The sequence below is a fragment of the Aplysia californica genome, unplaced genomic scaffold (genome assembly GCF_000002075.1).
Source record: "Aplysia californica isolate F4 #8 unplaced genomic scaffold, AplCal3.0 scaffold00159, whole genome shotgun sequence".
Lineage (NCBI taxonomy): Eukaryota > Metazoa > Mollusca > Gastropoda > Aplysiida > Aplysiidae > Aplysia > Aplysia californica.
This window is the reverse complement of record NW_004797429.1, coordinates 77,589-103,381: the sequence shown is the minus strand read 5'-3', so window position 1 is coordinate 103,381 and position 25,793 is coordinate 77,589. Positions and strand designations below refer to the sequence as shown.

The 25,793-nt window shown below is 43.5% G+C and overlaps 1 protein-coding gene across 1 annotated transcript in view; it reads left to right on the top strand.

Moving 5' to 3' along the window:
- Positions 1-25,793, top strand: part of LOC101847582 — a gene marked incomplete at its 3' end in the record, with an annotated part of 54,466 nt that overhangs the window by 12,862 nt on the left and 15,811 nt on the right. The window contains 17 exon segments of the mRNA XM_005097616.3: positions 287-485; positions 1,171-1,256; positions 1,710-3,365; positions 4,832-6,175; positions 7,338-7,451; positions 11,648-11,724; positions 12,559-12,754; positions 14,413-14,538; positions 15,970-16,467; positions 17,975-18,064; positions 18,475-18,602; positions 19,873-20,004; positions 20,836-20,957; positions 21,547-21,648; positions 22,218-22,334; positions 23,644-23,818; positions 25,210-25,396. Of these exon segments, the coding sequence (XP_005097673.2) occupies positions 287-485; positions 1,171-1,256; positions 1,710-3,365; positions 4,832-6,175; positions 7,338-7,451; positions 11,648-11,724; positions 12,559-12,754; positions 14,413-14,538; positions 15,970-16,467; positions 17,975-18,064; positions 18,475-18,602; positions 19,873-20,004; positions 20,836-20,957; positions 21,547-21,648; positions 22,218-22,334; positions 23,644-23,818; positions 25,210-25,396 (5,349 nt within the window).

Genomic DNA, 25,793 nt, shown 5'->3' with positions numbered 1-25,793 from the left:
ATATATATATATATATATATATTTAAATATCTAATTAAAACGCTCAATTTTAAAATCCAAAATGCTGCACATTTTTTGCTGTTTTATATATTTTTTTTTTATATATAGGGGTGTATGAACTTTTGAAATATGTAAAGTTTGGTTTGAAAGTATGATCATAAAGTGAGAGTAATTGAAATTAAATGCATATCTTGTGTACACAGAATTTCAAAATAACCAAATGATATGTTTAGCAAGTTCACAATTTATTTTTTTTTTGAATTTTAAAAAATATTTTTATCTCCAGAGACAAATGAAAATCCCAGTTCTGAGCGAAGATCCCGCGCCTGTGTCGAAAAAGGGAAGTCCTAGTGAGGAGGCTAAATCAGCAGCAGGAAAAGAGAGGGCAAAGGAAAAGAAGACGGTGGAGAAAAAAGCCTCTGGACCAACTCAAGACAATTATGACGAAGTGGAGATGGACATTGTCAGTGAAGCGGAAGACGAAGGTAACCGGTGATTCTAATTTTGAATGAATAAATTTCACAAAATTAATAGCTGTCGTCTGTAAATAAAAGTTTGATCTGATGTACAGTTTCAAAGGGCATGAGTATTCATGTATGGTGAAAATATCAGATATAATTTTTCATCTTGCACTTGTTTTTTTGGGGGGATTGTTTTTTTATTTTTTGGGGTGTTGGGGGGAGGTAGTATTAATTTTTTTTCACTTTGTGAATGTTTTGTACCGTCCGAAGTGATGCATTAAGTAGTTTTTGTATTGTAGGAATTTAGGGTTCATAGAGTGCGCTTAAATTGCCCACTTGATCCGGCATTACGTCGCCTTTGTGATAAGACCGGCTTACCCACAAAATATATAATATATATCGTTTTTAATGTATATATTTGACGAATCGATAGTAAAATATCTGTTTGACATGTTCAGTCAAACACAGGTCTGAATTTTGACAAGAAATGCCCTAGACTCTACAAAACTGAACAACATGCCAGCCAGCCACAAGGTTGCTGCTTTTTTTAATCAAATATTTTTTTATTTTTTTTTGCTTCTGTAAAAAATTTTCTCACCGGGGCTAGCCGGTCTTATGACAAGGGTGATGGTATGAAAAGTATGAACTGATGTTGTGGAAATTTGTCGTGAGTTCATAAACTCATGATGTGTCCTTTTTCCCTCCCTAGAATCGAGCAGTGCAAGTCAGTTAGCATCTGCGAGTCTCCGTCTTGGGGCCGATTTTTCCCAGGCCATGCAGCCAATACAGTCCTTGGTAAGCATTTTGTTTTTTTAGATTTAGATTTAGTGACAGTTTTATGGCACTTGCAACACAAATAGGTCGTATAACATATGTGCTGAAAATTACAGGTGTTACTAGAGAGTAACATGCAGAGAAAAGAAGGAGGAGAGATGAGGAGGATATATTTTTCATCTTTATAGCTCAGACAAATTTTAGGTAAATACACGCACGCACACATGTATACAGGCACACACGTACACACACAAACACACATACACACGCACACACACACATCGAAGCAAACTCACATCTGCCTGAAGTTATAGAACTTCTCTCTGAAATGATGTATTGAACAAATCTAAATATATCTCACAGTCTGTCCATTTCCGATCTTTGAAATATCAGCAAATTGACTATGGCTGTGGCAGCCATGATATCTTCGTATGTCTAATCCACTTGTCTTTTTTTTGGTTCCATTTGACACAGAGTGAGGCCCAGGATACATCAGCGGCTGTGAAGGAAGCTACGATAGCTCCCCTCCCCGCCCCACCCATGATCCCCATGTTCCTGCCCATGCCCGTCTCTGCCACAGCCAGTCCCATGGTGCCAAACTACCCCCACCTCGAGGCCCCTCTTCCATCCTCAGTCCCACTGCCCCCGCCACATCCTCCTCCTTCCCAGCCCCCTCCTCCTCCTCCTCCTCCTCTTCCTCCTCCTCCTCTTCCACCCTTGCCCTCTCGGAATGGAGAGCCAAATGGCGTTTGGCTCAGTCAGAACCACAGTGAGAGTGGCCCGAGGGCCGGAGAGCCGTCTGTTGGAGCCGCAGCCTTTGCTGGCAAAGATCATCCAACTTCCTCACTCCCGGGGAAAAGTTTTAGTGACGACTTGTCTTTGGCAATGTTTCTACCCGAAAGACCCAGTCACACAAAGCTGTCCAGTGACGATGTCCAAGTTTTGTCGGGTGACCTGTTTTTGCAAAGGTCAAAGTCTTCGTATTCTGGTGCCGATATTGGGTTTCAGCTTCGCCAGCTGAGGAAAGAGCAAGAAAAGTACGATGTCAATACAGCAGCCCCTGTGGAGCCGAGCAAGTGTTCTGACGCGGATGAAAGTAGCCTGTATCCCAATAGGAGGGAGAGGATCATGGATCTGAAAAGAACCATAGTTCGTTCTGACCCCTCAGCGGCAGGCTTTTCTGAAACTGAGCTCTTTTATTCCACAACTCGAAAAAATACAGCACCGAGAAGAAGCAAATGGGATCATCCTGCTCCAAGATTTCTTGGATCTCCGATACACCAAGAGGATGTAGACGGATACGAACCACAGAGCAGCAGGAGGCTCATTTCCCCTGAGCCTGTTGGGACCAGAAGTAATTGGATTTCTGTTTTTCACAGCCACCCATCTCCTGGACCTCTTCATGACATGGACAGATTTGTGCCAGAGACAAGTAGAAGGTACATTTCCCCCAGGCGGTCCAATTCCCCTCCACACCGGGACAGCTCAGTGACAGGAAGCAAGTGGGCTCCTCTTCCCAAGAGCCGTGGGTCTCCTGGGCGTCTGCATGAGTTCAACAACTATGTATCCGAAAGAAGTGGAGACAGCATGTCCCCCGATCTCTCCGAGTCCGGCACAACGGGTCAAAGGACTGGGTATGGGCTGGCAGAACCCACCTTTAAAGCCTTAGAAGATTCCAGACCATTCTTAAAAAGACGGAGACCGATTCAGCAGCACTGGATGAAGGATGAACCTCTCCATGCCTCGAGGTATAGCCCAACTACTGAACTTGACACCTTCAAACCAGGCAATACCAAAGAATACACCAGTCAACGGCAGTCGTATAGTCCGGAACCGAAATATCGCCGGAGATCGGACAGCTTTTCAAAGTCGCCAGGGCTCATCCCCTACCAAAGGGTCCAGCAAGAAGATTTGACCAACGCGTATCAACCGGAGCTCCCCGCTCGCGGTGTGTCCAGACATAGCACACCCCCACCGTACATTCCCACTTCCATCAAGCCTCCCGGGATGGTACCAGCACCAGGGAGGGAAAAGTCGTCTTCTGACTCGGAGTCAGATGAAGATCCTGATGCCATGAGGAAAAGGTTGCTGATGGAGGTCATTACTAAAAGAAGAGGTGTCTTAAACGAGGTGGGTGCTATTTACGCTCGCATTTTGTTTGTAAGTATTGTCATTATTTTCCTGTTTGTTTAGTTTTTTTAGGTTTTTTAAATTTGTTTTTTGTTTTTTTGTGTCGTTCATGATGATTTCCTGTTCAACATCAATTTTCCTTTCCTTTTATTTATTTTACAGCTCTGACTATATGTGTGAATTCCTGTTTTATGTGTCTCAGATTCAGCATACACAAGGGTGGAGAATAGATTTTAGTTGTTTCCAAATTTGTGTGGTGGGTAACATCAATCTGCTGCTGCTTTTTTTTTTAGTTCCACTTAGTATTGCTAGCACTTTGGGTCAGTAGCAAAGCTTTTCTGGTTCTAGTCCAACTAGCAGTCAGCTGATGTTGAGACAGAAAATATATTTTTTGTTTTTAGTAAGGTTTTACGACGCTCGCAACTACATAAGTCATATGAGCACCAAGGGGTGGATGGCAACAGAGAAGTCCAAACGGAGAATCAGGCTTACTCTGCTCACCCCTCTAGCCTCAACAGCACAAAGTCTGCTTTTTCTACCAAGGCACCACCGAAATAGCAGTTCACAAGAGAGTAACAAGCATACAAAAGAAGTAGAGGCAATATGATGATAGTAAGGATGAGGAAAGAAAAAGCAGCAGTTCCCCCTATGTTGTTCCGGCACAGTATGAGCATGACATTGATAGGTCAGCCCATTTACAATTCTACTGTGCATAAGAACATGTTAATATCCCCCCTTTGGGAATGGCCTAAAGACAATTCAGTTAGTAGCACTTCCCTGGGGGGGGGGGGGGGGGGGGTAAAGAAAATATCTTGTAGTAGTCTTGTGAAATCTTTGTTGTTGTATGTGCGGCCTTTCTTGGGAAGTTTCACACCGGACACAGATGATTGGAGGGTGCCACTGGTCGGTCCTACTTCTTTACTTTCCCTCTGTTGTTTCTGTTTGTCTGTCTGTCTTACTTTTTGCCAGCACTACATGACCATTGTTGTGTCGATATGCTTCTCTGTACTCAAACAAACAAACAAACTACATGACCATTACTGTGTCGATGTGCTGTTTGTTACATGGTGTGACTGGGTACCTGGGTAAACACATTGAAAGATCTTGACCGGTTCAAACCCACTACATTTCGGTTGTGAGCCCTTAAGATAAGAGGAATAGAGCAGTGTATCATCATGGATGGGATAGGAAAACTAAAAATGTAGCGAGGAAAGTTGAATTAGATGAAGATTCAATTTGTAGGTAGTCAAGTCCACTCTATCTGAACATAGTGACTCTGAAAAGTGGTAAACCCAAAAAAGACAGAATCCTCAATTTTTAAAAAAATGTTTCACTCTTTAAACAGTCTCTCTAAATCGAAACCAAGGCTAAATCGATAAAAATCCAGTTGTTTAACTGATTGCAGTTTAAGTGCATCCTTGTATATAATGTACACCTTTTCTTGTAATGATTTTATTTCTCTACAGATTATGTCCAGCTCCAGTTCTCCCTCTGTGATGTCGCCCCAACAAGATGCTGGTTTGTCTGAGGCTGCGGAGGAGAGAAATGAAGCAGGTTCCACAGAACCACCTCTGGTAACTGTGGCCACCGAATTTCCTTCTCTTCAGAGGAGAAGTCCGTCGAGTTTCATGGCATCTCCTGGCTCTCAGGACGTGAGGGAGAGTGGTGAGTTGCCGACAGATGGTCGTGAGGAGAGTTCTAGTTTACACGTTCTTCACAAAGTGGTAAAACCCGTTGCCTCGGAGTCAGACCAGAATGATGCAGTCGGTGACACATTTGTTGGATCAGTTATGAACTCTGGTTTGAAGCAGACGTCCTCTGACTCTGAAGATGAAGAAGAAGTTTTACCTCCGCCGGTTGTGAAAAGAATTGAGAGGTCCCCGACCCATGCTCAGGGTGCGGCTGGGGAGAATTCTCCCGCTGGTAGTAGCCCCAGAACCAAGAGCGTTGCGACGACGTCTACACATCAGCATTACGACGCTGCTGCAGATGCCCTAAGTGTGATATCAAATCCTGTAGAAACAGCCTCAGATACGTTGAATGGTGCTCAGACAGTGCCAAACTTTAGTTCAGAAATAATGAACTTCCAAACTGTGTGGCCTGATCAGTCAGAGGTCATAGCAAGGCCTTCGTCTGACATGCCTACTTTGTCTTCCAATGCAAGTGCTTCCTGTGAACAATACACCACCGCACCAGAGCTTTCTGGTAACCAAACGTTGACAACCGTGAAGAAGTGTGATTTTCTTCCAGGACAGTCGACGTGGGATCCAGCAAACGCCAACAGTATTCCACACTTTCCACACGGCAGTCTTTCCTCGCAGTCTGGTGTCAGACCAGAAAGTTCAGCTAGATATGAGCAAGGTCTCAACTCGTCATCCAGTGCCAACTCCACCCAGTCCCCCGCCTGTCTTCCCACTCAGTCACTGTCTGATAGCTCACACACTGTGCCTAAGAAATCTCCGGATCATTCTTCATTGTTTCAGTCGGAACCTTTGTCGTCCATGACGTCTGATGGTTTCGTTGTCTCTCCAGCAGTGGTTTCCGAACAGCCTTCTGGTGTCAATAGCCTCAGGGCGTATCCTGATCCCAGGAACAGCTCCGGGGCTAGGCAAGCGGTGCTGGAAGAGCCTTCTCTACCGATGTCGCAGCATTTGTCAACAGTGGTAGATCAGGTCCCTCCAGAGATAGCCTCCCAGCCTGATTCCTGTGGTCAGACGAGTGTCACAACGTCCAAGTTCTCTCATGGATACCTTTACAGCACAAGTGGACCCAGCAACAGTGCCGGGAAACACTCCTACCCTGCGAAACCTGTGAGTGTGCTGTTTTTGTCGTTTTAAGGTGGTTATTTTCGGCAGGGGGGATTGCTGGAGAATTATTTCTGTTTATTTACGCGATCCATCACGTCTAAATGCAAGTGGGTGATTGACTGGTGCTTTGGTGTGATTTGTTCTTTCTCTTCTATCAATGATCCATTTTCCTTATCTCTCCTCCTCCTTTTCTTTGTATGTTACTCTCTAGTAACACATCCAGTCTTCAGCACTTATATGACATGTTTGTGTTGAAAGTGCCATCAAACTCAAAACTAAATCTAAAAACTCTTGAGAGAAAACTCTTTTGAAGTTTTAGAGATTGATTCCATCGTTTCTTCTAAGATGCCTTGAAATAGATTTAAGATATTCGCAAATTTAAGTTTGGAAGCCTATGCCACACCATGTGTCCATGTGCTTCTAGATAGTTACTCAAACAAAAAAAACAGTCTGTCATACTTTTCCCCTGCACTATATAGCTCTTTTCGTCTATGCAGACGGTCAATCTAGTTTAAGATGGTCTCAAGGGTGTCTTTATGCAGCTTCTTTCATGGCTAATTCTTCCTATGTTTGAAGCGCAGATTCTGTCGCAGTGCATGCATGTCAGTGAGGTGGATGGAAGCTCTGTATTTCTACTGTTTTTCTTTCGTCCTTGACACTTCTCAGCTTGGTTGTTTGTGAGGCTGCTCTTTAACATAAAAATTCTTTCTTAATCATTCTTTTCCATGTTTTCCTGTCCCTTGCACTAAATAACCATTAATGTGTCGATGCCCATCTCTCTTTTCTCAAACAACTGTCTGTCTGTCTGTCCGACAATTCCCTTACACTATAATTATTTGGCTATATGACATGTGTGATGCACTCCTCTTTACTCTAACAAACAAATTGTCCTTCTTTCTGTCGTTCCCGTGATAGATGTGTTGTATCACCAGTAATGTGTTGATGTGCTTCTTTTTACTCAAAGCGGGTGGTTGACGGGTGCTCTGGTGTGGTTTGCTGCTTCTTTCCCATCAAACATCTATCGCCCTTATCTCTCCTCCTCCTTATATATGTTATTTTCTAGTAACACCCCTAATCTTCAACACTTATGTGACCTAATTATCATTCTTAATATTATTTTGAAAATGTTGTGAAACACTTACAAAAATTTCTCCCAACAACCCAGCTCCCGGTGCACCCGCCTGTTGTGGTCCCCATGGACTGCTCCTCGGCCAGCGAGGACGATCACGAGGACATGCACGGCAGCAAACCTGGCAGTGGGGCAGACAGTTGGCTCATGGTTTGTGTCGCTCGTCTTATTGTCATTGTCACTTGTGGGTGGCTGGAGGGTGCTCTGGTGTGGTTTGCTCCTTCTTTCCCGTCAAATATCTATCGTCCTTATCTCCCCTTCTTCTTTTTTATGTTTGTTGCTCTCTTGTTACACCTCTAACCTTCGGCACTTAGTAGGTGGTTGGTGGGTGCTCTGGTGTGGTTTGCTTCTTCTTTCCTATCAAACATCTATCGTCCTTTCTCCCCTTCTTCTTTTTTATGTTTGTTACTCTCTTGTAACACCTCTAATCTTTTGGCGGTCATATGACCTTATGCAGTTGCGAGTGCCGTAAAACCTCTACTAAAACTAACTTTGGCACTTACATGACCTTATTGTGTTGCAAGTGCCGTAATATTCTTACTAAACTAATACAATACTCCTTTGAAAGAGATACAGATCATTTGAAGAAAAAAGTGGGTGGTTGACGGGTGCTCTGGTGTGGTTTGCTTCTTCTTTCCTATCGAACATCTATCGTCCTTTTCTCCCGTTCTTCTTTTTTATGTTTGTTACTCTCTTGTAACTCCTCTAATCTTCTGGCGCTCATTAGTGGCGGGCGGATTTTCTACTTGGTTTTGGGATTTGCTGGTACTTAGTGTGAGGGAGACTACCCAAAACCTGGAACCCCAAATCCCAAATCATTGAAAAGTACGAAACAAAACAAAGTTTTGAAATAAATGCAGGCTTAATTTCTAAACTGAAATATCTCAAAATAATATTCAAATACTACAAAACCTTGTATGCGATAAGTAAACTGGTCCCTCAAAAAATGTGCCAGTAAATCGACTAAAAATTGATCACACGGACTTGTTTCCCCTTCATCTGCGACATTGGAATAAGCTGGAATCAATTTACGACGCAAGGACGAGTCCATTGTACTATCTAAAGGGGGGACACTCCTACTCACTTGGCTGGTAACTGGTACTGGGATTTGGGATTTGCTCTGCGCACCCACTACTTGCTCCAGAGCAGTTACCCAGGCCTAGGCCTAGTCACCTCTCACTCTCCCACTTCCAACTACCAGTACGAAAGTAAATCTTAAATCTACGACTGGGGCGCTTGTGACGACAGGCTCATGACGTGATGTTGTTTGTATCGCTTTCGCTTCGGCTGGTGGGGGGGAAACTAGATGAAGAAAGGGTGTTTGAAAAGTTTGAAAGCAGCTGTCTAGTGTCTAAACCACGTGTGTTTGTCTATGCCCTGCACTGTGGTGTCATGCCAGTGCCTCGCTTCTGTTTGTTTTTGTTCTTCTTGTCCTCTGGGACTAGATCATTGTTCTTAACAAAAACACACGTTTAGGAATATTTTAAATTGTTTTCTTAGCCCCATTTCCCCAGGAAACAAACTCCCTAATTCCTTCAACCCAAAAGAGGGAAATTATGTATGTAGGCCTAAACAAGTTTTATTCAATAAACTACAATGTAGTATTAGATGACCCAAGCTGCATCATTATAAAAAGCACCCGCCTAAAAATCTTCACGCGACTACTCTAATTCAAATAAGAACGAATTTATTAGATCTAGATCTAAATCTAAATCTAGGCATCCGGAAGATCAAGACTAGGCTAGTCTACAAACTACAACATAACCAAGCCCAGGGCCCAGAGCCCAGGCACCCTCCCCCTCTTCTCCACCCACCCCCCCCCCCCCCCCCAGTGAACCAGCCCTCAAGTTGTGATAGGCCAATTAATTCCAATTCCAAAACCCGCACTGTTGTAGGTCTAGGCTAGTTCTAATGTCGCACATCCGCCCGCATAATGCACAGCCGCGCAGCGCGCAACAGGATTTCGTCTGCTAGGCCTAGGCCTACTGGTAACTGGTAGTGGTACTGGATTTGCTCTGCTACTTGGTTTTGCTCTGGTACTTGGTTTTGCTCCTGCTACTCAACGCAGCGCAGCGGACTCAAGAAGGGGAGTATACTCTCTACTCATGAGTCCCAGGATTTGGGTTTGGTACTGGATTTGGGAGTTTCTACTGGATTTGGTACTGGGATTTGCTGTTACTCATTTCCGGCAAATTTGCCCACCACTAGCGCTCATATGACCTTATGCAGTTTCGAGGGCAGTAAAACCTCTACTAAAACTAAACTGAAATTAAAAAAAGGTTGTAATTCTGTGAATGGACAATGCAGAAATATTCTTCTTTCTTTTCCATTCCGAATGTGGCCTTCCACCAATGAAATGTGGCTCGTTGCATGTAGGGTTTTTAATTAGTTTTAGTAGAGGTTTTTAAGGCGCTCGCAACTGCATGAGGTCGTATGAGTGCCTGCTTGTAGGGCTTAGCTGTGTTTTTGCTGCATGAGCATTACATTCTAAAGAATTAATCTTTTGTTGTACTGTCTTATAGCCGGTGTGTATCTAAACAACTTAGAAAAATTGGTAAATCGTGGGCAGTTTGAGGGCCCTCTGGTAGGGCTGAATTCTGCTCGGTTAATCGAAGGCTTGTAAAGCAGCGGCAGTCTTGCGCTAGAGTCTTGCGAGCAGGCTTGTGGTTTGATTTGCCTCCCGCTTGCTACCGGAGGGAACTTCCGGTGAGTTGTGACTCGCGGACAGTCCTGCTGTACTGTGCCGTGACGTCGCGAACTCTCGTGGCAGTGGGCTCAGTACATATTATAGATTCTCTGGTTATTTGCGTTGAGAGGCTTGCACCAAAAGTGCAAGATCGGTTGGGGGGGTTTTTTCATAGTTCAGTTGTAAAAAACAAAAAGCTCTATTCAATGCACTTAAAAATTAATATTGGATTGGCTATTCTTATGATGTTAAGGCCTGTTTATTTTTAATGTGCACGAGCCAAGCGCTTCATCGTCGCACGCAAAAGACCTCAGTTCGATTCCCGTATGGGGAGAAATTTTTACTGAGAACCTCCGTTTTTCTGCTGGGGCGTTGTTCCCTCTCAGCCCAGGTTGGCCCTGACATTGGGTTGAAGTAGGCCTAGCCCGTCTCCTAAATGTTCTGTATTATGTCTCTGTGAGTGTAACACATCTACAAAATAGGTTACATACATACGATACAAAAGCCAATCATAACGACCCCTGGAGTTTTCCATTTTAGGGTAATCTAAGTCAACTTATTCTTATTACTACCAGAAACCTAGGTCTCTGTTTCTACAATACCACGCTCCCTCTCACTTATCCATTCGCTTAGCTGATCAACGGCGGGAAGTTAAAAATAACTTCAGCTCTCTACGCCTTGCACCAAAACAAGCCCAGCCTCTCCCTTCCTCCACGGTTCAAAGTTCACACAGCGAACAGTACTGTCTTGCTGTTTGAACACATCGGACTGTCTTGTCGCCATCAAGACGGTCCTACGCCATCGAGCCCATGCCGCTCGCTCGGTGTATCGAGACAGTACAAGTCAGCTGGTCAGGTTTGGAGTTTGTCCTGGGGCAAATCTCTAAGCCTAGCGCAAATCAGTACTGTGTGAATTGTGGGGCCTGTGGCAGCGGACGGGACTTGAGGCTTGCGCAGGCCTTCGATTAATCGAGTAAACTACAGCGCCACGCCGCGCAGTGACTCTGTGGGCGAGATATCTCACTCTCCCCCTCTCTCTTTTTCTGACGTAAGTGGCTTCGCGGATTGCAAGCAGGGTGGGGATGATGAGGGGGCCTGACACGAGTGGCTTCGCGGATTGCTAGTTGCTGTGGACTTGAAGTTTAGACTAGACCAAGGAGGCTACAGTTTGGCTAGACTCAACTTATCATGCTGGTGATTTGATTTGATGATTTGACCTAGTGATTTGAGGCTTGTGACTTGAACTAGGGGCTTGTGAGCACGAGCGGGTTTGCTACCGGGGTACAGCCCTACCCTCTGGTGTGATTTTGTCCTTTATTCTGTGAAACATCTCTCATCCTTATCTCTCCTCCTTCTTTTCTCTATAAGTTGCTCTCTAGATTTTACTCCCTTTAATTTTCTACAGTCATTTGACCTGTTTGTGTTGCTAGTGCCTCAAAACTCTTACTGAAACCAAACTTGCGAAAGTGGGTGGTTGGCGGGTGCTCTGGTGTGGTTTGCTCCTTCTTTCCTGTCAAACATCTACCATCCTTGTCTCCCCTCCTTCTTTTTTGTGTTTGTTACTCTCTTGTAACACCTCTAATATTCGGCACTATTTGACCTTATTGTGTTACAAGTACCGTAAAACTCTTACTAAAACAAAAGTCTCTCTGTCCTAACAGGAGGATGAAGACATTAGCAAACTGGACCCTCAGATGGTGGAACTGAAAAGGCGAGAGTTTAAGTTAAAACATCAGAAGTAAGTTTTGTCTTGTAAGAGAGTGTTGTCTTGTACGAGAGTTTAAAGTTAAAACGTCAGAAGTAAGTTATTTCTTGTACAAGAATGCAGAATCCTGTTGTCATAATTGATAAATATGTGTCATAGCAGTTCAGTTCATCTCATGCTTCTGCCAACTTATCCAGGTGTAGGGGACATTGTTTAGTTTTTATGACTGTCTTCATTGGTAGACCGTGAAGTATTGTTTTGTTAACCTTTTATCTTGGTTGCTCTGTTTAATTGTATGTTACTCTCTAGTAACACTTTTAATCATCAGCTTAATAGTGTTGCAAGTGTCGTATAAAACTCTTTAACTGTGACCGATACAAACAATGGAATGAACCACCCAACAGGAGTATGGTGCAGAGAGGGCATGAGGCGCTGAGAGAGCTGGTGCAGAAAGCCATGAGGTCCCTCCAATGTGACCTAATTGTGTTGCAAGTGCCGTTAAACTCTTACTTAAAAAAAACTAAAAGATCCGTCATCCTTATCTCTCCTCCTGCTTCTTCTTTTTCTATGTTTCTCCCTATTAACACTTCTAATCTTCAGCCTAATGGTGTTGCAAAAGTGCTGTAAAAAACTCTTTATTTGCAAAACAATAACAAACAAAGGAATGAATGAATCTACGAATGGGTGGTTGGCGGGTGCTCTGGTGTGGTTAACTCCTTCTTTCCTATCGAACATCTATCATCCTGATCTCTCCTCCTTTTTCATGTTTGTTACTCTCTTGTATCACCTCTAATCTTCGGCACTTATATGACCTGATTGTGTTGCAAGTGCCGTTAAACTCTTACTAAAACATGAACCAACCGCCAGGGGTGTGGTGCAGAGAGGGCAGGAGGCGCTGAGAGAGCTGGTGCAGAAAGCCACGCGGTCCCTCAAGCTGCAGCATCAGGCGGAGAAGAAGTGGGAGAAACTTCGCTTGCAGATCATTCTTCTGTCGGAGCAGGCGCGGGTGGCCAAGAAGATTGCCAGGGCGCATGAGCAGCAGAAAGAGGAGACCAAGAAGAAGGTGGGTCGGTGGGTGGCTGATATGACCCGTTTCTGTCTCTTTTTTTCTTTAAGTCCACTTTTTGTAATCACTTGTTGTGTGTATGAGCAGCAGAAAGAGGAGACCAAGAAGAAGGTGGGTCGGTGGGTGGGTGGTATGACCCGTTTCTGTCTCTTTTTTTCTTTAAGTCCACTTTTTGTAATCACTTGTTGTGTGTATGAGCAGCAGAAAGAAGAGACGAGGAAGAAGGTGGGTGGCTGATATGACCCGTTTCTGTCTTTTTTTTCTTTAAGTCCACTTTTTGTAATCACTTGTTGTGTGTATGAGCAGCAGAAAGAAGAGACGAAGAAGAAGGTGGGTGGCTGATATGACCCGTTTCTGTCTTTTTTTTCTGAACCCTTTGACTTTGAGCCCTCGCCACTGGTACACGAGCAGTTAGTAAAACTGCGCGTACGCCTAGCCACCGGTACTGCGGTGAGCAAGACCCCATCCCCAAACCAGCCCGCCTGGGACATAACGTGTGCGGGAAATTGTGTTTACTACACAGGACGTTATTGATTATTTTAAATATCTTTCTGAATTAGAAGCTTACCATCATCAATAAATTATTTATTGAGGCACCAGTCATCCATGTCCAGGTGCTGTTTTAGCCTAATTAGAAGCTGGTAATAACGAGGATTACCCTGGGTGGGATATGAAATGTGATTCTGGCGATCATATGGATGTTAGTAATATATTGCTCCTGAGCTCAGGCAGAGGGGCATGGTAGCCTCAGAAGGTCAGGGCTCAAAGGGTTAAAGTCCACTATTTATAAAGGCTTGTGGACATGGGCTGCTAAAAGAAGAGCGGGAAAAAGAAGTAGGGTGGGTGATGAGAGAGGTGTCTGTCTTTTCTTTAAGCTAGGCCCACTTTTTATTATGACTTGTATGTGTGAGCTGCTGAAAGAGAAAACAAAGAAAAAAGTAGGTGAGTGATATGAGCTGTTTCTTTCTTCTTTTCTTTAAGTTCACTTTTGTAATGAGTTGTGCTTATGAGCTGTAAAAAGAGCAGAAGAGGAAGAAGTTGGGTAAGTGGTATGTGTAGTTTCTAGGTTATTTTTTTTCCAAAAGTCCACTTTTTGTAATGATTTGTTGGAATAGGCTACTGAAAAAGGAGACAAAGAAGAAGCACGGTGAGTGATATGAGTAGTTTCAGTCTTTTTTTCTTTCTAAAAGCCCACTTTTTATTATGTTTTTTCAGTATGAACTGCTGAAAGAGGAGACAAAGAAGAAGGTTGAATCCCAGACAGGGCATTCTTGAACTTCAGTCATTTTTTTTCAAGTTTTCAAGGCTCCCAACTCTTTTTGGCTTTGTTTCATATCAACAATTATCACCCTCTTTCTCCTCCTTCTTTCTCCTTCTTCTTTCTCCTCCTTCTTTCTCCTTCTTTCTCCTCCTTCTTTCTCCTCCTTCTTGTCTTATGTTGCTCTCCAGCAACACCTCTTATCTTCTACACCAACATGACCTGTTTGTGTAGCGATTGTTTTAAAATTGTGACTAAATAAAACTAAACTAAGACTTTCCCTCTGTTTTCTGTCTCATTCTTTCACAGCACTTTAGGACTCCTGCTGTGACTACACGCCTCTCTACACTCAAACCAAATTATTTGGAAATATTAATTCCTTTGTGTCTTTCATCAGGCTTGGAGTGTGAAAGACAGACTGCTGAAGCAGAAGGAGGAATACGCTGAGACGGAAAAAGCCACTGTCGTCCTTGGCAAGGAGTTGATTGGTCCTGAATATCAAGTACAGCTTGCTCAGATTGTTGTGAGTAGTATTCTGTTGTCTCATAGAGGGAGAGGAGCTGATTTTCCAGGGATAAATGCGGAAAAGCCGTAGTTCTAAAAATGTTCCAGATTTTGCCCGACATATTGATACAAGATTTAATATACCGGGTGCCAATTGCAAATGGGATCGAGTTGGGTCAAATGGGGGGGGGGGGGGGGGGATTGCCCGCCTCGACGCCTGAAAACAAATGTGTTTGTTTTTTAGCGTTTGTTTTCGAGGTGGCGAGTTGGGTGCGTTCGGCTTGTGCCACGATAACCGTTTTGCCCCATCAATCTGGCAAGCAATCCGCCACAACCCAACCTGATCCCCCAATGGGCACCCCCTGTTAGATAATGTGATTTGTAAACTTTGAATCCCCACTAGGGTTTCCACGGAATCGAAAAAGTTATTCCTTAAGACTTGCATTTGTGTACCATATGATACAGTCTTACCTGCTCTGACAGCCACCTACAGTATACGACAATCACCTGTACAAACGGCCACTTCTCATTTCCCCTTTGTGTTTTTTTACATTATTTTGACACTGTTTAACTCTTTATTCAGGCGAGCCGCTCCCTCCCAGCGGCTCTCGGTCGGAACCCCTGTGCTGGTGAGTCGCTGGCAGCGGCTCGGGCAAAGAGTACTGAAAACAGGTCTCTCTTATGGGGATTTTATTCATTAGGTGAAGAACTATCAAAATAGGTTTGCCTGTTTTGATTTATTGACCAATTTAGTGACGATTTTGTCATTTTTAGATTTTGTACCAAAAACGGGCCCCCGCGATAGTAGGTTTACCTCCCTCGGAGATAAAGACTTAAGACAACCACTTTCCTCCTTGACGATGGATGGCGATCTTCAAGAAGTTTGATTGTACTTGACATTACTTCATTCTACAACTGCCATTAGTCCAATGTGTTTCTTTTCATTGTCGGCTTGATCTGTAATTAATTTCAAACAGACACCCAGTAAACGCATTTTCATGATCTTCCCGCGCCAACCATTGACTGTTTATCTCCGAGGGGGGTAAACCCACTATGCCATGGCCCTTTTTTGGTACTAAATCTAAAAATGACAAAATCGTCACTAAATTGGCCATTAAATCGAAACAAATGAACCTATTTTGATCGATCTCCATCTAATGAATGAAATCCCGATAAAAGAGACCTGTTTTCAGGAATTGCCGAAAAGTACTTTGATTTTGAGTCGTGGTAAAGGAATATGCCCGAGCCGCTGTGGATGGCTCACCAGCACTGTGGTTGTGACCGCGAGCCGCTGGGAGCGGCTTGCTATAGATAAAGAGTTAATGAAGGACTGTAGTTTGTTTACAATTTACTTTGTAAATTTTCATGTTTCCAAACTTTATTAAAGATTTAAACTTGTCCTGTGGCTGTTAAAATCCAACCTGAGCTTTTTTTTTTATATATCCTTCAGAACGCTTCAGACCAAAGACAGAAGTTCTCCAAGGCTCAGACGATTGCCAGCAAAAAACAGAAGCTCCAAGAGAGGGAGAGGCAGATCTCAGAGAAGCTACGGTTCATGAAGGAGCAGATCTTGAGCACCAGCAGTCTGAAGAGTGTCGCGAAGGCTTCGCTGTCAGTGAAAGAGCCCGAGAAGCCGCTGGCCCAGCGTCAAAAGTCGCAGGACGTGATCAAGCTCAACTCAAGTCAGCCAGACCAGGGCACGGCGGTGGTGAACCGTCGCAAGTCCCTCCTGGAGCTCAACAGCAGCACCATCCCCAACCTGCCTCTGACCCCGCATAAGCCGAAAGGGACGAGCCACTCAGAGAAGGAGAACATGGAGGGGGAGCAGGGTCAAGGAGGGGTCGGCATCGAGGACGGTTTGTCGGCCTCGAAGAGTGAGGAGGGCGTGAGCCAGCAGAACTTCCGGATGCCGGCCGGGGTCCAGCTGGTCAATCTGTGCAAGCTTCAGGTGAGGGCAATTTCTTTAGTTTTAATAAGGTTTTACGGCACTTGCGACACAATTAGGTCATATAAGTGCCGAAGATTAGAGGTGTTACAAGAGAGTAACAAACACAAAAAAGAAGGAGTGGAGATGACGAAGATAGATGTTTGATAGGAAAGAAGGAGCAACCACACCAGAGCACCCGCCAACTGCATAAGGTCATATGAGCGCCAAGGTATGGATGTCAACAGAAAAGTCCAAACAGGGACTCGGGCTTACTCTGCTCACCTCTCTAGCCTCGGCAGCACAATGTCTACTTCGACTATCAAGGCACCCCAGAAATAGCATGTCACAAGAGAGCGACAAACATGCAAAAGAAGTAAAGGGAAAGTGACCGTAGTAAGGATGAGGAAAGAAAAAGCAGCAGTTCCCTCTATGTTATTTCGGCACAGTATGAGCATGACATTGATAAATCAGCCCATTTACAATTTTACTGTGCATAAGAACATGTTAATATCCCCCCTTTGGGAATAGCCTAAAGACAACTTCAGTCAGTAGCACTGCCCTGGTGGGGTGGGACAACTTCTGAGCAGTTACAGGGAGGCAAAAAGCAACAACATGGGCTGATTCTGTGTTTGGGACACACTTGCCTTGTTTCACTGGGACACACTTGCCTTGTTTCACTGGGACACACTTGCCTTGTTTCACTGGGACACACTTGCCTTGTTTCACTGGGTATAACAAGAGAAGTAAGCAACTCCGTTGGCTGGCTCTTTCTCTTCTTTTTTTTTTGGTAAGTGTTTTACGGCGCTCGCACCTGCATAAGGTCATATGAGCGCGCGGGACTCACCTAATATTTTTCAGTTGGTAGGAAATTTTGAATTTTGCCCGGGTGGCGGCCGAAGCCTACTCTTATCGATTTTAGACCACCAAGGGATCTTTAACATGCGCAACTTGCACACGGGCCCTCCGAGATTTTTCGCCCTTGTCCGAGAAGGCTAGGTGTAGATCTTTCCTACCAGAAGATCAGGGGTGTGGCAGAAAGACAGCAGTAAGGAGGAGCCAAGGAGTAGCAGTAGAAAGGCTGCAGAAAGAGTCAGGAGCCCAGAGGAGAGGGCAAAGGAGTTAAGGGGGTGGGGGCAGAAAGTGGAAATGAAAGCAGACAACAGAACATTACTAGAGAGCAGGAAAGGAGGTGAAAAGAGACAATTTTAGAGAAGAAAATTTTTCGGTCGCTACCCAGATTCGAACCTGGGACCTTTGAATTAAAGGCTAACACCTTAACCTCTAGGCCATGAGAGCCCCCGCTCTTTCTCTACTTTGAACACAGCTGTATCACCCTGTATAACAAGAGGAACGCAGCTATAGCTATGTGTGTGAAATCTATAGTTTCACTTAATTTCAATCATAATTTAGCACACTTCTAGAAACATTCAGTGGTGTGCCTTCTTATTTGAATGCATGATGTACCCCCCCCTCAAACTCCAACCCACAAAACAAGGCGTAAATTTGTTTCTGTTTCAACTGTTCACAGAAAGAGAAAGTAGAGAAACAGCTGAGAGGACCAAGACATATGTTGTCTGCTACGTCATCTTACAAATTTCCAAGTCTTTCATCTCTGCGGGTAAGCTGTGCTTAATTTCTGTACTCACTGAGTCTGGAAGACAAATGGGCCTTAATCTCAGCGAGGTTTTTTCCTCTTTTTTTTTTTTTTCTTTTTTTTTAAAGCGAGCTGGGTACTAAAAAATTCTGTGATCACTACTTATTTTTTGGCTTTTCCTTATTAAGTTCAATACCGAAACCCGAGTCATCCCTTGTGAATCTACAAGTCTGGAAGAGAAACCCCTGCATGCCAAACTACTTTTGTCAGCCTCTACTCTTTGTTCAGTGCTTTGAGATTACAGAAATTCATGCCGTTGAGTATTTTCAATTTTTGGACTATTGTGAGAATTGTGTGTGATGTCTTCGTATGTGCCTGATTTTGAATAAATGTTTTCAGATGCGTTTTATCTCTCTCTCCAAACTCACTTTCAGTCGTCCATTGTGAAGAAGTCTCGTGTGGTTTCTTTAACGAAGCGAAGTTCGGCCCCAGACAGTACCTCTGTCCAGCCCAGCTGTCCAGTGAACTATACAAGTCCTCTACTGACCTTTAGGTCTTATAGGTCAGTAGCTTGAATTATGTGTCATCATTTTGATTTAAGGTGTCATCATTTTGATTTAAGGTGTTGTTGTTAAGATTTATCACTGTCTTTATGATTTAAGGTGTTTTCATTATGATATTATGATTTAAGGTGTTGTCATTATGATTTGAGGTGTTGTCATTTTGATATTATGATTTAAGGTGTTGTCATTGTGATTTAAGCTGCTGTCGTTATGATTTAAGGTGTCATCATTATGATTTATGGTGTCGTCATTATTATTTTAGCTGTTGTCATTACGATTGTCATCTTGAATGTGAGTCACAAAACTTTTTTCCAAGTGGACTTGATAGCTGAGAGAATGCGGAGCACGGGCCTGACAACTATTTCGTTCAATGTGTCACTTTAACTTGTGCAGAATCCCTCCACTCCTCCCACCCCGACTTTTCTTTTATTGCCACACTTTACGCTCGTGTATTGCAAATTCTCACTTCTCTCAAAAACTACTTTTCCATTCCATCTGCCCCGCTCTGTTTCCCTGTTGCCCCTTCTTTCTCCCCCTCACCCCCACCCCCCTCCCCTCCACTCCATGGGCAATACCAGTAGTAGGTTCTCCGTGGGGTGCCACTGGTAGGTCGTTCTTTTGTTTCCCTCTCTTGTCTATCTCTCTGTCTGTCTCTCTGTCTGTCTGTCCGTCTGACTTCAGCGCAGCAATGAATTACTGTTATTTTGCAGGCTCAAACACCTTCAGCTCCATAACGCCCCAACCCCACCCACCCGCACCTTCTTTCCTACCAAGCGTCTATCGTCCTGATCTCTCCTCCTTCTTTTTTGTGTTTGTTACTCTCTTTTAACCCCTCTAATCTTGGGTACTTATATGACCTTATTGTGTTGCAAATGCCGTAAAACTCTTACAAAAACTAAAAAACCACCTCAACACACACACATCGTCATTATCTCTCCTTTTATGTATACGTTACATTTCAGTAACACATCTAATCTTCAGCACTTATGAAACTTTTTTGCGTTGCAAGTGCCGTAAAAGTCATATTAAAACAAAACCCTTTCCCTGTTCCCCTCTGTGCCATCCCTGTGTGAACCACCCCAACAAACACACACACATCTTCCTTATCTCTCCTTCTTTTATGTATATGTTACTCTCTAGTAACACATCTAATCTTCAGCTTTTATGAAACTTTTTTGCATTGCAAGTGCCGTAAAAGTCATATTAAAACAAAGCCCTTTTCTTCCCCATTCCCCTCTGTGCCGTCCGTGTGTGCTGCCCTGTCCTCAGACTGAGTCCGTATTATCGCACGCGAGAAGGCCTGAGCTTCCGTAGCAATACGTACTCGCACAAGCTGAACCCTCACTGTGTGCTCTGTCCTTACGACATTCAGGGGATCTGTAACGACGACACCTGCAAGCAGTAAGTTGTCCTCATAGGTTCAGAGATGTTAGTCTTCTGTTTTCTGTTTATCTGTGTAATTTTCAAGAAGACCTGTAATTTCGCAATGGTTTTTTACATTTTTTTTGGTATATTCTGTTTATTTGTGTCGTCTGGTTACAATGTCCGACACTTTAATTTTTTTAAAAGTCAGTCTTTAAGGGGTTTTTTTTCTTTCTGTAGTCCAAAGAATTTATGCTGAAATCTGATGCAAACTTATAGATGGAATTTATGACAGCTTTTTGAAGTTAAAAAGTAAGAGCAGTTGTGTTTTGAGAAAACAAATGTAAAAGTGTTGGCAATGATTTCATGGCATACTACTGTCTTTCGAAAAGAGTATCAAAAACATCAAAAGAATTACTTAACTCATTCGGTGCTGAGTGCTCCAGCAGTGAACTGCCCTCCTATACTGGGCAGATTTGTTATGGCAACATGAAATTAGGATACCCAGGGAAATCAGTGAAAACTAGCAGGCTCAATGGCTGTTGGAGCAGAAAAAATGTCCCATTGACCTTTCCCATAATGCATCACGTTTAGTTCAAATGACTTGTTTAGGATTAGATAGAGTCATTCTTTCTATAAAGATAGCGAGGCAGAATGTGAGAATACTCGTCACCAGTACGTGGGCGGGGCCCAGGTTTTGCGAGTATTCTCGTCCGTAGCCCTGAATGAGTTAATTTTGGCTTTGTCAGTGAGAGCAAGGGCTAGAAAAGGGGGAGAGTGCTGTGGAAATATTTTTTGGTGATGGATGCCATTTTGACAATGTCTTCAATACGTCTGTTCAAGCGAAGATTTCTTTCCTTTCTTGTGCAGGCAACACCCTAAGGACTACGAGCTCTCGGACAAAGAGTTGCTGCAAGACATCGTGTCGTACTGTCCAAAGCTGGCAGGATGCGGAGAAGGAGCGAGCACAGAGGAGGTGAAACAAGCAATAGGTAAGATTTGCGGATTTGTGCAATGCCCTGTAGGGCCTATTTTGAGCTAGGGTTATTGTGTATTGTTCAAGAACTCACCCCTGTGACCACCAATCTAAACCCAGAGTCACCGACACTTGCTTGACTGTTGCGAAGTATCATGGTGAATTCAGGCGCTCGTCATAATAATGAAATCGAAGACATCGGCATTTTTCCTTTAGTTTGACAATTTTTTTTACTAATTTTTTTTTTTGGGGGGGGGGGGGGGGCTCAACACCTTTTATATCCATATAAAAACTCATTTCCATGTAAATTTGACTGAAAGTTTTAAAGGACACTCAAGTTATTAAAGTTATCAAACTTTTGACGGCCATTTTCTCACGAAGTTTTTCACTGAATACAGGCAATCCCACCTCCTTCAATTGCAAATAATTGGACTTCTATTCAAGAAAGATGGGTATTTTTTGTTGCTAAAAGCAAAACAACTGAATGAGCTTTTAGATGGTACCATTAACTCCAAGTGTCCAAAAATTGAAGAACCCCTGATTCCACCGCGTGGTGACAAATTGTATTATGCTACTGATGGTGGTTTTTCGTTTTGTTTTCCCAGTCTCTTACGTGGATGGTGTGGTCAGCCGACACAAGGGCAGGATGACCACGGAGCAGTTGTGTCTCTGGTTGTCCAGTCAGGTCAAGGAAACTGCTGGTCTGAGTGAGTACAACTTGTTGTTTTAGGGCACCTTGAACAAGTACAGGTCGTTGTTTTTAGAGTACTTTGGGTGAGCAAAAGTTGATTCTTCGACACTTTTAATGGGTACAGGCCTTTTTTTTTAGACCGCTTTGAGTGTGTACATGCCATTTTTAGAGCACTTTGAGTGAATACAGGCCCTTTTTACAGCACTTGGAGTTAGTACAGGCCTTTTTTAGAGCACTTTGAGTGAATATATGCCATTTTTAATGGCATTTTGATTGAGGATAAGATGATTCTTGTGCACTTTGAGGGAGTACAGGCCTTTTTTAGAGCACTTCGAATGAGTACATGCTTTTTTTTAGAGCTTTTTGATTGAGGATAAGTTGATTCTTGTGCACTTTGAGTGAGTTCAGGCCTTTTTCTTGGGTACTTTGAGTGAGTACGTGTTTTTATCTTGACATCATATTTCTTGGGTACTTTTGAAATGTGCAGTATACATGCGATTTATTATCATTATCATAACCTCATAACCAAGAGGCATTTCTCGCTGTCATGCGAATGAAGCTTTTTTCGTTGTCTTCCCTCGGCAGAGAATCCTCACACGGTGTTCCCGCTGCCTCGCACGTGGACACCCGAGCCCAAGGAAGAGGCTGGCCTGAGCCTGTTCTTGAACCCAAAACCTTCCACAAGGGTCATAGACGCTATCAGTAAGTCATTACCACTGGATTTCTTCTGATGATAATAATAATAATCAGCATTTGTATAGGGCAAATTTCCGTTTAACAGTAAGCTCTAGTGGGTGGTTGGTGGGTGCTCTGGTGTGGTTTGCTCCTTATTTCCTATCAAACATCTGTCGTCTTTATCTCTCCTCCTTCTTTTTTGTGTTTGTTACTCTCTTGTGACACATCTATTCTTCAGCACTTCATGACCTTTTTGTGTTGCGAGTGCCATAAAACTATTACTAAAACTAAAGCAAGCTCTATGCGCTTTACAATCTGTATTACTTTCTAGAATAGGAAGCATTTCGCCAGCGTTTCTGTCTATCTGCCGTGCTGCTTCCCTGCACTTTATGACGATATTGTGTCGATGTTGTTCTCTCTACTCGAAAACTCAAAAACTTTTAGCTGATGTCATGGCATTTTGATTTAAAATGCATAATTCTGTATCGGCCGATATTAAAAGATATGCTCATTCCCTAAGTGCTGGGGTTTAAAGAGTGTCACTGGTAGGTCCTGTTTCCTGTCATTCCGGCTGTTGTTTCTGGCTCTCTGTCTTTTTCCCAGCACTCTCTGATCATTATAACGTCGATCGATATTCTTCTCTTTACTAAACCAGACAAATAATGAGACCGCTGATAAATTGGCTCTGTGATGGATTTGGGTTGTTCCATTGGCAGTAACTGTGCCATGAAAGAAGTTTTAAAAGTTGAATGTCTTCAAAAAACATGTCATGGGTTTTATTCCTGATGTCTAATTTTTTTTAGAATTTGAGAAATTTACAATTTTTGGGAAGCTTGGAGGGTGCCACCTGAAGACCTCATGGTGATTTTGACGTCTTGGTGACCCCCCCTCCCTCCCCCCTCAAAAAAAAAGTGGAGACTGGCAGTTTTCATATTCATAGCTCCTAAGGAAAAACAGGAGAAAAAAAAGCTTTAGAATCTCAGCAAGCAAAGACTAGACTGGAAGTTGCCTCGTTTTCTTCATGGGTGGTTGGCGGGTGCTCTGGTACGGTTTACTCCCATCTTTCTTATCAAACATCTATCGTCCTTACCTCCCTTCCTTCTTTTCTTCGTATGTGACTCTCTAGTAACACCTCTAATTTTGGCACTTATATGGCTGGTGCTCTGGTGTGGTTTACTCCTTTTTTCCAATCAAACATCTGTCATCCTCATTTCCCCTCCTTCCTTTCTTTGTATGTTACTCTCTAGTGACACCTCTAATCTCCGGCACTTATATTACCTTATTGTGGTTGCAAGTGCCATAAAACTCGTACAAAAACCAGTGTCTCCCCTCTCAGGGAAGGAGCCCCCGACTGTGATAGACCAGGACGTGGTGCAAGGGGAGGAAGACGTCCGGTACTTTGCTCCCGACAACACAGAGTTACTCTCCCTGGAAAGAGCCGTCTTACAGGACCCGACAGACGCCGCCATGTGGCAGCGGCTAGCAGACAAAAAGCTGGCGGATCCCGACAGGTGAGTTTGTCTCATTGTGGTTGGGTTGCGGTATTTTGTTTCAGTATTAAGATTTTTTTTTGATTTTTTATTTTTTATTTTTTGGCATTGTCAACTGTTTTGGTTTTTTTCTCTTGGCGCGTTTTCGTATTGTTTTTTTCTTATGGTAAAAATCAGTTGGATTCTCCTAGAGGGGATGGTTGGAGGGTGCCACTGATTGTTTTTAATCCAGTTACTCTTTCAGAATATGCTCTTCGGCCCAAAGGGGGCTACTGGTTATGTCCTACTTTTTCTTTCCCTCCCTGTTTTTTTAACGTCAGTCTATCTGTCTCGTTTTTTCCCAATATTAGAGGCTAAGGTATTGTGTCAATTTGCTTCTCTTTACTCCAACTACAAACCTTCCCAAGGCTTTAAAATATTCTTTCTGATAGCTAGGAATCAAACTCTCTACACCCCTCGGGGGGGTGCCACTGACTAAAGTGTCATTAGGCCATTCCCAAAGGGGGGACATTTCTCGTTCTAATGCACAGAAGAATTGTAAATGGGCTGATCCAACAATGTCATGCTCATAACTGTGCCTGAACTACAACAGGGAACTGCTGCTTTTTCTTTCCTAATCCTTACTATCGGCATTATCCTCTACTTCTTTTGTATGTTTGTCACACTCTTGTGCCCCGCTATTTCCAGGGTGCCTTGATAGTCGAAGCAGACTTTGTGCTGTTGAAGCTAGAGAGGTGAGCAGAGTAAGTCTGATTCCCTGTAAGGACTTCTCTGTTGACACCCACCCCTTGGCGCTCATATGACCTTATGCAGTTGTGAGCGCCGTAAAACCTCTTCTAAAACAAAAACAAAATCTCTACTTTTTTTGCCACCTGAATACCTCCCCCCCCCCCGCCCCCCCTCAAACAAGTCGCCACTTGGAAAAAGTTTGTACACCTCAAAAACTTTTTAGAGTGGGTTGTTGGTGGGTGCTCTGGTGTGGTTTGCTCCTTCTTTCCTGTGAAACATCTGTCATCCTTATCTCTCCTCCTTCTTTTTTGTGTATGTTAATCTCTTGTAACACCTCTAATCTTCGGCACTAAATAACATAATTGTGCTGCAAGTGCAGTGGTGGGTGGTTGGCGGGTGCTCTGGTTTGGTCTGCTCTTTCTTTCCTATCAAACATCTACCATCCTTATCTCCCTTCCAGCTTTTTTGAGTTTGTTACTCTCTTGTAACATCTCTAATATTCGGCACTTATATGACCTTACTGTGTTGCGAGTGCTGTAAAACTTCTACTAAAACTAAACTAAAACTAAAAACAAGTGCAGTGAAACACGTACTAAAATGAAAATAAAACCTTTATGATATCTTTCTTAGTCCACCAGAATGTTTAAGGAAAACAAAAAAAAGTGTATTTCCTGGTTCCTCAGATCGGCTCGTGAATGCATGGACAACGCGCTGAATGTGTTGGCACGGGGGCTCGAGGCGAACAGGCACGCCTGTACGCTGTGGCAGCGTTACCTGGCTCTGTACTGTCGACACCCGGAGGCCGACAACTTCCTGCAGTTCTGTCGGACGGGCCTCGAGTACGCCCCTTCATACGACATCTGGTTCCTGGTATGGCTGGCTTGACATTATCAAAGATCATACATAACAGGATAGTTCACTTCTCTCTTTGAGCCCATTAAAAAAGTATCCTCAAAATCCGGTGGCGCCCTCTTCGAAAGAGTGCGGACTTTGCGGACAGAGTTACCCTACTGGTGTGAAAAGCAATAGAACTGAAGCTTACAAACTGTGTTATTCCTATTCTTCCTCTGCAAAAACGAAAGAGAACTTCAAAACAGATACTGCAGCGCCATCTGAACCAGTGTGCAGACTTCCGCAGACACTTTTTTGGCTGAGTGAACTATCTAGTTATCTATGATCTTTGACGTTATTATTTATCCTGCGATTAAAGCGAGTAAATTTCATTATGTGATATATCAGCTGATTTAATCAGCCATAATTTGAGCTG